Raw genomic sequence first — 12,506 nt, forward strand, 5'->3', positions numbered from 1 at the left:
CAACAAAAATTTTGCTTATTTATAGAGATGGAGAGGTGAAAATGCACTTTATTGTTAGCCCATAGCATCGCCACAACACTATCATTGCTCTTAAAGAATGTTTCTATGACCAAGCCTCTTTGCTCACCAGCACGGTAACTACTTAAAATGGTGTTGTTTCCACCAGCTAACGCCACAACTCTCACTCCACCAATTCACCTGCATGCTCTTCAGTGATTTTTTAAACTAAGTAGTCCATTCTGACTCACCCTGTATATATCAAGCACTGACTTTTACGCACATATGTATTCTGGAGTCTTTTCAGGGTGTAGAAAACCTTTATTATTTTTACCACAAAGTAATTTATTTAGCAGTGGGAAGGATATTTTTTTCATCTATATATATTGCTAGATATTTGGATTTGTTTGCCCTTGCAATTTGTTTCCTGTAGACTTTGACTGAGGGGTTTCTTTTCAAGAAGTTTCCGAAGATCACATAGTTGCAATTCACGATTGACAGTTTGAGTTAGTCCTCTGAAGATATATAAAATGTAATAATACACTTCTCATTTTCTAATAACAACTATACAATAGCAAAATGTTAATGAATTATGTAATTCTGCCTAGAGAAAAGCCAGAAAGACAGTAACTACTTACTGACTTAATAAAGATTAGGGTTTATACATCTACATTTACCTTAAGATATTTCATTTTAATAACTTTTCACATTGATATTAAAAATATTATTTACATGTCTTGATCAGAATACATTACTGTCATTTAACCCATAAAAGTAGGGGGAAAAATGCATAAAAACATGATAAAGTCAAATCACAGACGAAGTTGAAACATAAATTAGCTATCAGTCACTTCAATAATGCATGTTGTGAGTCTTCATAAAGGTGATAAAGAGGAAGGGATGAGGATTTCTTCGTTGACCAGTTTTCTCTCGGGGACTCATTGTACATTTTGTTCCTTAGAGTTGTAACACTACTTTCTAATGCCTTATCATTGTTTTGAACCTATAAATAAAAAATAATTAATTAAACATATTGAAAATACAGCTGGCTTGAACTTTTAATGATTAAAATTCGCAAAAATTCATGCAGAAAACCACCACTGTCACATAAATAGAATGGTAAAGCACAAAGCAAGAATCAAGAACACTATGTGTGTCCACAGGAAAGAATTTATTACTTAAGACTGTATTTGCTACACTGTAGCAAATAGTCTTCAGCATTTGCAGCACTGTAGCACTGATTTCAGGGTCGGGGGAGAGGTCATTAGTGGTTCTTAGGTATGTATTGTGGAATTTATTAGGAGGGGGGAGTGGAAAGGGGAAAAGGTGGTTGTTGTTGATAGTTTCCTTTCTCTGAACACATAACAGTATGCCCAATTGCTCGTGATGTCCATCTTTTTGATTCTTCCTTTGTGCTTCACTGATGAATTTCCGCAAATGATTGGCCTCAACTATCTCCCAAATAAATTGAATGGACTCATTCCTTTCTCAAGTCACAGAATGAGGGATAATCTTTGACAGATACATGAATTATTTCTGCTCATGCAAGATCAATATGTGGAATTATGGTGTTGTGATTTCCTTCTAAATGAAAAAGAATGAATTCGAATCCCATATATTTTCCTCTCTTCTGCGTTAACATGGGTGAAAATGGGCAAATGAATGGCAATAGGAAAATGAACAAAATCAGCTACTGGAACTTAAAATAAAAAGTGAACTAGAACCATCATTGCAAATCTCATTCAACACCCGGATGACTTTTAATGGACTTTCCTCGCAGCTTCTTGAGCCCAAGCAGTAAATATTTTTCACAAAAATGTGACCAAAACTGATTTTACAGACACACCCAACAAATTTCCAAGATTCCTTAGGCTTATCTCTTAGAGTCAAAATTCATATTTTATAGCTCTTCTACAGGTATAATCAGCTAACACATCATTGGCATTGTAGAAATCATTGGGATTTGGAGAAGCAAGAATTAAAAGTTGGTTTTAAGTTTTATAACACAGAGAGGAAATTACTCTTTTGCACAATGGGCATACAGTATGTAGTGAACAACTTTGGGTGCCAAGTTTACTCCTAATTTAAACTTCAGCAAAGCATTAGAAGTATTGGATCAATAGTGTTACAATATTAAAAAATAAAAGGAACCTTTCAATGCAACAATTTCAGAGTGTAAAAATCATTCGCCTTGACTGGGATTCGAACCCAGATCCCTCAATATCCGGTCGAGTGCTTTAGCCACTTAAGCTACCGAGGCGTCCTCCTAAACTCCGAAATTTTGGGGCTTTTAAAGGAACTAGATGTTATGACGAAATACCGTACATACAATGTCACATGCATTCGTAGTCGTGCGCGAGGCGCCACTGTCCACGAGGTTAAAGCCAACTTTAAACACTTATGGTGTTTTCCCTTTGACAAATTCCAAAGAAACTGCGGGAGATGCCGCAACAGTAACTTTTAACGGAGTCATCCGCTAATGTGCATTTCAATGCAACAATTTCAGAGTGTAAAAATCATTCGCCTTGACTTGGCTTTTTACACTCTGAAATTGTTGCATTGAAATGCACATTAGCGGATGACTCCGTTAAAAGTTACTGTTGCGGCATCTCCCGCAGTTTCTTTGGAATTTGTCAAAGGGAAAACACCATAAGTGTTTAAAGTTGGCTTTAACCTCGTGGACAGTGGCGCCTCGCGCACGACTACGAATGCATGTGACATTGTATGTACGGTATTTCGTCATAACATCTAGTTCCTTTAAAAGCCCCAAAATTAATCCCAGTCAAGGCGAATGATTTTTACACTCTGAAATTGTTGCATTGAAATGCACATTAGCGGATGACTCCGTTAAAAGTTACTGTTGCGGCATCTCCCACAGTTTCTTTGGAATTTGTAAAAGGAACCTTGATGTTGGATCAAAAAGGATATAATTATAATGGGACCACTCCTAATTATCACATGAGGCAGCATTCAAAGTGAGCAAAATGTAATTTTCATGTGACAAAATAGGGACGAATGATATTTAAACTTTTGATTCATCAATTTAAATTTACTCTTCAAAAATCTCCACCTATACTCCAAGCTTGGCTGAAATTAACAAACAAGGACTATTCCTTCTCATAAAGGATAGGATCTGTAAACAAACATAATCAAAATATGAAATGCTTCCTTATACTCACTTGTAATATACATTCCAATTTCTGAAACAGAGAATCAACGCTAGTCAACTCTATAGGGTCTGCAACATCTACTGGCAAAAGATCTTTAAGCTCAGTTTCATATACATTTTTCACCTCCTCTAGCAATGGTGTCCAAGACTCAACCAGCATAGAAATCTTATCACTTAAATCCTCCCTTTCCTTCTTCAGCTGTTGTATGGCATCCACGGCGGTAACACCATCCTCCAACTGAAAGGAAATGCAGAATTACCATGGGGATTAATAGTTGTTTATTATGGACCAGAGTTTTTGATTATCATATTTATCTGTAACAACCTCATCATTTCAAAATTGAAGGGACTGAAAAAATTGTAACTTGAAATAAACTTCTATAATTCGTACATTCCAGTATTAGGCCATTAAAACCTTTACTGGTATTTAACATTAATCATTAAAACACTATAAAATTTGATCTGGCAAATTTGCAATTGATGTAATAATTTTCTGTGATTAAGAAAGAAGACATGACTGCCTAACTAAATTAAATGAGTATTAACTAAAAATTTGCCTATCCATGGAGCGAATAGGCTAACAGGGTAATACTGTCTGTAGGCATATGCATATGAAATCATGGTATTACTGATTTTCAGACAGATATTGAACACAAAATTAGCACACGTGTTATTAATTTCATAGAAAATTTTCAGTGAACAATGAGGAATTTTATGTTGTGCAAATACAAAAAACTAAGAAACACAGAGAAAAGTTCTTAGTTGTGGGCATTAAGTTGTGAATAGAGAGTATAGAATGAAAATATTAAGGAACTGGTGGGGTATACCTCCAGGAACTATCCTGTAAGATATGACAAGACAATTTAAAATAGCTCCTCTATGTATTCTATCCATATCTTCTGAAATATTTTCTCAGTCAATAACTTTCCTGTTGTATCTCTGATAGAGAGCTTGGTCTTTACCAGGTTACTTCCTCTATTCCTTTGTAAACTCTCCACCTGCTAGCATGTTTCATCCATTATGTTTCTTTAACCCAATTAGTTTCTTGACTATGTATATTAGCATTTATCTCTTAGTACTTTCTTCTACCTGATACTGTTTACATTCACCATTTCCTCCTCTTGTCTATCTCCCTAATCATCTCATCTATAATTCATGGCTTCTTCAGCCTTTCCCTTTCACCTATTCTGTTCCTATTGTTTTTTAGAGGCTTTTAAAGTCCCATTTCAAAGAAAATTCCACCTGCATGCTACGGTACCCATCCTCTTACTCAGAAATTCTTCCACCACCTTCTGGCACTCTTCCTTTGCATCCCAGTTAAATCTTCTGTATTTCATTTTCTCATCTGCCTTCTCTTGTTAGCTCTCTTAAATTTGACATTACACTTCACGAGCACTAAATTATGAATTGGTACTACTTAAGCTCCTGGAAAACCTCGCACATTGACTACACATCCAGAATTTGTATATAACAATGAATAATCTATATACTGAATGCTTTCAGGCTTCACTTTGTGTAATTGTAAGATGTCGACATTAAAGGAGTTTGTAATTTTACAAAGTAAATTACTAAATTTTATTATTATTTATTATTAAATTTTATTTTATATTTATTTTAACTAAATTTTACAAAGTAAATTGTAAATTTACTTTATTTTACGATACAATGCATTTCACCGACTTGCGGCATCATCAGGTACAAATTTTGTTCTCGTGCAGCAGTCGAATATACTAAAGTTGAAGGTAGGACTAGCATTATTCGAGTAAGAGAAAGAAAAATGTGCTGGTGCCAAGGTTATGATGTGGCATTGGGTGGGGTCAGGGCCATGGGATTAAAGGATTAAAAATGGATGCTCTCGAGCAAATCAAGATTAGATGACACCAGGCAGACCCCAAAAAAATACTTTGTAATGAGCAATTATACTCTCATCAATCCCCTCTCCTTTCTGAGAAACTGACCTCGAGGGAAAACAAATCCAACCGTTCAACGTACCCATTCGCCCCTTCCCCTCCTATGCCCCTGACCCTACCCAATGCCATGTCATAACCCAGGCACCACCGCCTTGTCCTTCCCTTACCCCAATAATTCCAACCCCCACCTTTAACTTAGCACCCTCCCTCTTCCTCCTACATAGCCACCCCACTCTCCACGTCCTAATGATACATATTTAACATGTGAACAAAACTTGTACCTGATGATACCACAAGTCAGCAAAACACATTGTATAATAAATTACAGTCTGTGGAAAATTAAAAACTTCTTTATATGGACATGAATAATCTAACTGATATCTCAATGAAACACCCAGTTTTCCACTTTTTTTTTATTTAAAGGCAGTACCTTTACTTGACTGGATATATCTATCCTCTTTATGATAACACCTATCTGTACATTTAACAGTTAACTCCAAAAATATGAAAAAGATTAGTCTGCATCCCTCACCTCAAGTTCTTTCCTCAACCTTTCTATCTTCTTTTTCGCTTGTTCCACTCCTTCTTTGCACAAAGAATAATCCTCTTCATAAGATTCTATTTTCCTCAGATCTGGAGGATCCTGCACCACGTCTTTCTTTTTCATTTCTGCTGGCACGCCTCTCTTTTTCATTCCTGCAGGGCTGTCTTTATTGTCGTCCAACGGTCCCAGAACCTAAATTATCATAATTACATCACCAAGATTAAAAATCTGCACACACACTCATTGGATTCCTTCCTACCATTCACACAGAAAAAAAATCATTTTTCACTAGTGGGGGGTTTTCAGGAAAATTTCTATTTTTCCCATCAGTTGGAAACACACCAAAATTATAAAATCAATAAAAAGTATATTTTTATGAAACATACAAAATACTCTCAATGTCACAGAACAATATTCTTATTAAATTTATATTTCCCAATTTTCATTAAATAATTTACAGTGATCATCTAAATGTAAAATAATGCTTGTGGGGACTGAAATAGAGGTGTGGGTGAATAGAGAGGTGAGAGGTGGTAGTAGTAGTATTTAGGGGAGGCGACTAACAGCTGAGGTCATTAGTGCTATTAGGGATGGACAGGAAAGGATGAAGGGTGGAGATAAACCTGGCATCAGCATGAGCCTACTCATAATGAAAGGTGCCAAGGGGTCCCTAGCTTAATGTCCCATTCGACGGATGGCATACTCAGTGCTCTCCAGAAAGCACCTTAATTTTGCATCGCGATACCAATAAAAAATATCTTTCACTTCCGAGCTTTGAACCCAGGTCCTCTGGGTGGGAAGCCAGTATGTTAGCCATCGCATCATCCTGATCCCCGAGAGATGACAGGGAGGTAGAGAGAGTACATTATAGGAATTCATAATGATCAAAATGAAAAAAGCAACTAAGAGTTGCCACAGAAAGAAACTAATATCAGGTCCAAGGCCACTACACCTTAAAACTCTTAAGGGTTGGGAGGAAGCAAAAGTGAAATGTTGACGCATTAAAAGGAGTAAAAAAAGAAGGCACACCAACTGTTGAGGAGACTTGGCTTTTGTTTCAGGGTCACACAGCCATAGACCCATGACTGATCGATGATTATGATTTTTTTAGAAAAACTGGTTCATTGTTTGTGGCTTGGAGCAAGTCCCATGCAACTGCAGAATGTAATTCTTGGCATTAATAAGCTCAAAGAGGCAGCTGATGACTATTCCGAAAGACTTTGCCAATTGTTTTGAAAAGTGGAAGAGATACTGGGATAAGTGTGCGAGGTCTAAAGGGGAGTACTTCAAAGGGTACTAAGGCCTCATTCTTCTAGGTAGGCTATTCTCAATACATTATTGCATGACTGGATCCTTTACAGACAGACCTCATAATTCTTCCCTTTCTAAATCAAGACAATTCCTTCCTTGTATGGTTCTTCCACTTTTTCCTGATTCCAAAATATTTCCATATCCTTTCAATCCTTTGACCACTTTTCTTGGTCCATATGAGGCTTAACCAAGTTTATTATTCAGTTCTCTGAACTTTCTTCTGCCAACCTCTGGTCAACTCTATAAGTATATACCAATATATATCAAAATTATTCTGCCTCCCCTCTTCCATCCTAGTAATCATTTCTTTGATGACCCATGGCTATTTATTTCTCTTCACCTTTATCTTCCCTGGATTGTCTTTTAGCTCCTCTTTCTATTCCATTATAAAGGTCTATTCTCCTTCCCTCATTAGTTCCCATTTATTTATGATCATTTAAATTTTTATTAAGTTTTCATGAATTCTTTCCTGCCCACTTTCCCTCTCTCTAACTCCAGGGAACCCTTAGCAATTTGGTGGACCAGTGCCCATAGCCCCTCACAAGCAGCAGACTCATACAGTATTAGCTGTAGTCTTGGATACTTGGGTCACAGTATCTTTGGCTGCTACCTGAACTAAACTGGATATTTGTTTCCAAGGTTGTCCACCCAGTCTTTTAGTCACCTCATGAGGCAAGCAGAGATACTATGAGAGTATTATCCAACTCCATACAAGCAGGGGTAATGACAAATAATGTTTGCTGACAATTTATGTGAGGAATAGTTAGAGTAAAATTATTAAGGCTTATGGAGAAACCTTTCAAAATATGAAACCATATCTGTAATATGTTAGTTTAGAAGGTGAAGACTCAATTGAATACTGAAAATGTGAATTAATCATAAGCCAAGAAATTGAGAAATTCAAGAGGGCTTGGCATCAAACTTTGGGTTTCTTTAAACAGGTAAGAAGATAGAACTTGACTTCAATAGCAAAGGTTCAAACAAATAATTCTTTTGGAATTGTATTGTTTAAGTGTTACCTACCCGAGCAAAATGTGAGAACATAGCAAATTTGGTATATTCTGAATGGATAACTGATCGTAGCACTTTTCCACTTGATAATTTTTATTTACAGTAAAATAAAAATTTTATCAAGTGCTACAATCAGTTATTCATTAGATTTGACTCCCACCACATCACGCTTGAAGCTACTCAATTTGTTCATATATTCTGTATCATTAGTTTTCAAAATGTAGCATACAAACCTCTGACCATGCATTTAAAATGTGGTCAATTCTTCTTGCCTCAATGTCGTTAATATTTTCTATGTCATCTTCAACACTGCTTTTAGCCTCAACCAGGCTTATAAGTCGTGAAAGGAGTTTTATTTTCTCCTCAACAGTCAATTTGCCCTAAAAATAAAAATATCTTTTAAATTACAGACATTAAGAAAATAAACACTGGCAACCAATAACACTATTTATTGCCATTGTGGAAATCTAATTATTTAAAGTAGATGGTCCCAATTAACAATAATATTAACTTCCTACTTTTCACCCTCTATCATCACAGCTACAATTTGAGCCTTGGCATGACTAGTATTTGATTATTTGAAACATCTATTTTAGGTGGCAATATAAATAAATTAAGTCAATGAACTGGGAAGAAAGTATTGAAAACAATACCTCTTTTACAGAGAACACTGTGCACATTATATCAGCCAGGAAATAACTGAAATGATGAATCTTGGCAATGATATGCTTAACTTGGAAACAGTTCACATCAGACCCATGCGTTTCCTATTTAGTAACAGTTCATACAGACTATAATATTAGGGCAAGTGATAAGGGTATACATACCATTTGAACAATGTAGGGCAGCTGTGAATTTTGATGCTATTACCTCTGAGTTGACCATGCTTTATGTATTTAGATGTGATAGAAGTAAACTAACACCCCATGGACTACAACCTTGACATGGTGGAAGGGCTTGTGCATACTGATGACCTGTAGATCTATGCTGGAGGGAGCATTGACATTTGTTCCTGATAAGGTAACTTATGTCAGATAGGGCAAAGGGTAGGATCCAGATGAAAGGTAGTCCCTGCAGCATCAGTTCCTCAATGAGAAAACTGGAAAGCCATCTGACCCAAGTAGGGCAGATGGCTTTGCAGCCCCAGCTATTTAGTGATGGTGCCAAGATATGATAAAAACATGTTGGATGGAAGAAGGAAGTATACGAAATTGAGCACATGCAGAACTCAACCAGTAGAATGCCAATTACAAGAATAAAGTCAACTAGCCACAAAGAGAAGGGAGCTGGTGCCCTAACAGAGGTAAATATTAACATAATGCTACACATCTTCATTTGGGAAATTAAGTATTGGTAGAGGCTATCAAATGCACTACTTGACGCGATTTATTTCCTAATTAACTCTGGTGCTGAGAATTATTTGACATTACCACATTGTTGAAGAAATAGTCTAACCCTGTTTTTTATGACGTCAATACTCTGAGAATATTATTAGCCTCATTTTAAGACATGGGAACTTTTGCAAGATGAATTTATTGTTAGAGATATTACTATTTCACATAATACAAAGAACAGAAAAAGTTTTTTCATTTGCCAAGTTCACATTGCTTAGAAATGCATGTATTTAATTTTCTATTGACATGGCTCTCAATCAGTTTACTTATCTCACAATGCATTTCCAATAGTGGGTAGTGATGCACATCCTGCTAGCATCAAAGAGTATTACAAGTTGGACAGCAAATTCTCAAAATTTTAATAAATTTCAAAGTAGTCTTAAACCCAACCGAGGGAATGCTACAATTGTTTATGGTGACAAATCAAATTACCGAATATTCTCTCGCCTATCAGCACTCAAAAAACACCAGGCCAATAGGCCTGAGGTATCTAAATGATTAACTGTAAAACCACAAACCTTAGGGCGAATTGCAGACAGTTTAACATATAAATGGCTCATCAAAGATTGTAGCCCAAGAGTGACAGCAACTTTGCCATATAATAACGATATTAATACAGTGACCGAGAACTTAAATAATGTGGGTAATTAAAAAAATTACCATAGAGAAATCTTTAGGTCAAATCGGGTCCACTATGTGCTGTGAAGTAGCCAACTGCATTCTGATACTAAGCTTTTCCTTGAAGTCGATGTTACGAACGTCGTAATTAATACAAATTGTACGTTACTCAGTATTCCAATGTTAAATATATTAATTAGATTGTATTCAGATCAATTGTAGACATTAAGTTTTTCTATCGGTAAATATTTGAATATTAGCTTTCGATGCCCTAATCTTATCACACACAAGGCCACCAGATGAATCAATTATTAGTTGTTATTTCAATTGCGTGGTTACTCCGTACGGTGGATTACAAGTACCTACTGTAACTTATAGCTATGCAAAACATAAAAGAAAATACCATTTTACCGATATAAGATTCGCCGCTTTGCTGCTGTTACAGATTCCAAGCCCCACGATAGTTTTCTGGATTACTAGATTAAAATGAGAAACTCGTTAGAGCTATTTAAGGACGAAATTTATTCATACAGTCAACGTCTTCCTAAGAACTTACCCAGTTGTGTATCTTTAGGTTCAGCTATTAAAGAGTCACCGGACAACTGCTCCAGCAGCCAACTTATTAGCCTGAACCATAACGACGAATTTGAAAGAATAATCTCCTGTAAATCATCATCTTTCCATAGAATTGCTTCTTTGAATTGGATAATCACTAAGCGATCCCTCAGCCGATTAATGTCATTACGCTTTGCTCCGGTCATGGCACTTAAATATAATGCAGTACTGTCAATAAATCTAGGTCAAATCCAAACATAAAAAGGACTAAATGTCAACAGATGTCGTAAAAAGTATTTTCCAAGACTGGTATCGTGCAAACTTTTTACCGCCAAAATCCAACTCCGGGCAGATAACGAACTGACAAACGATATCCAACTTGGAACTCCTGTCCTCTACCGGTGAATATTGAATGACAATATCAAACTAAAAAAAATATAGTAGATGCTAGTTGTAAGATGTGTCTTCACATTTTAATACTCTTTGCCGAGGAAACGCAATGAACCAGTAGTCTTTACTTTTCAAAAGGTAGTTTGTTTTTGGCACTCATTTGCTTATTGTGTGAGGCAGATAGAGGTTGCTAGCGATCTTAAGACGCTGAAAGTAATTGATCAAAAAATAATTTAGGATACATTCTCAAAACCGAACCAAATTTGCAGTTGTTGGTTCAAGTTAAAACCAAAGATTTCAGAAGGAAAAACCCGCAAGTTAACTTTAGATATCGATTCACTTACCCGTGGATTCCCGTGAATTTTATGCAAAGTATGTGAAATGTTGATGAAAGTATGTTGTTCATTCTTATCACTGAATATACAATGAAAAATTCCTGTGCGACACACCGTATAATCTTAAAAACTCTTGGTCTCATTATCAACCGAGATGATTTTGAATAACGGCGAGGACAATAGCTGTCAGAACGTAGCCAATCTTATAGCTGACTATCTTGCTGACATTTTTCGTTCTACTCAATTTGTTAACGCACACTATTCCAGTGGAAAAATGTCTTTTGGTGAAATATTAAATTTTTAATTGACATTCTGTTCAATGTAACATTTTGGTGTGATTCTTATGGAGTTGGCTCAATTCCCCCTTCTAATTAAAGTTTTGTCACAATACTCTAATATGCCAAAATTTTATGATGTTTATTATCAGATAAGTTAGTAATATTATTCCTTATCACGATCTTGTGAAGCCACGCTGCTTGCTTTGAAGTAGTGACAAGCATGGTATCACTACAGGCCAATTACTGTTCAATCCGAACTACCTGAGGTTTTGGGGAGTTATCCACAATTAATCTCCCATATGTGGCAATATTCTCATTGATAAACAGCATGGTGTCTGACGAGACAATCAACCTTTCCTAACTCATTGTCTTTCCACTTTTAAAATGTCGTTTCTATCGACAAGGTTTAAAGGAGTTAATGGATTTTTCTAAGGCTTTAATCCATTGAGTTAATAAGGAAATTTTCGCCAAATATTTTGCTGCCTTTCATCAGTTTTATTCTTTGTTCTGGCGTGTTCTTATGGAAATATATCTCCAGGTCCCATTTTGGGTACTGTTATTTAATTTATTTATAAATGATATTAGTTCCAGTGTAAATCCTATTAGTAATCTCCCATATGCTTATTCTATGATTTCACATAATAAACTGAATTGATGTATAAAACTTTGCTAAAGTCAAATGCCATTTAGCGCGATCCAAATTATTTTGCCAATATTCTTTCATTTTTTACAATCGTACAGTATTTAAACGTGTACGCGAGTACATTAAGTGCATATATGTCGAATTTTGCTTAAAGGTGTCAAATATGTCTCTTCAAGTAATTGTACAATATAATTCTAAAATATAAACAATAACTGTGCATTGAAATTAAAAATACTCGTCTGGTTCTTTATTATATGAAACTACCAGTATACCTTAGAGTAGTTTATAATGTACTCATACTTATTGTATTGCGTGAACGTTTTAATAGACTACTTCGGTAGTAGTTCTCAA

General features: G+C 35.8%; 1 protein-coding gene across 1 annotated transcript; it reads right to left on the reverse strand.

Moving 5' to 3' along the window:
* Positions 1-844: 844 nt before the first annotated feature.
* Positions 845-10,798, reverse strand: LOC139701083 (uncharacterized). The gene is made up of 6 exons (XM_071599659.1): positions 10,511-10,798; positions 10,366-10,430; positions 8,176-8,322; positions 5,609-5,812; positions 3,177-3,404; positions 845-1,000 (listed from the first exon to the last, which is right to left on the reverse strand). Exons 1-6 carry the CDS (start codon positions 10,713-10,715, stop codon positions 845-847), a joined length of 1,005 nt encoding a protein of 334 aa, XP_071455760.1. The 5' UTR covers positions 10,716-10,798.
* Positions 10,799-12,506: the final 1,708 nt, after the last annotated feature.

This window comes from Hetaerina americana, unplaced genomic scaffold (assembly GCF_022747635.1).
Source record: "Hetaerina americana unplaced genomic scaffold, ioHetAmer1.1.p SCAF_11, whole genome shotgun sequence".
In the NCBI taxonomy this organism is placed as follows: Eukaryota; Metazoa; Arthropoda; class Insecta; order Odonata; family Calopterygidae; genus Hetaerina; species Hetaerina americana.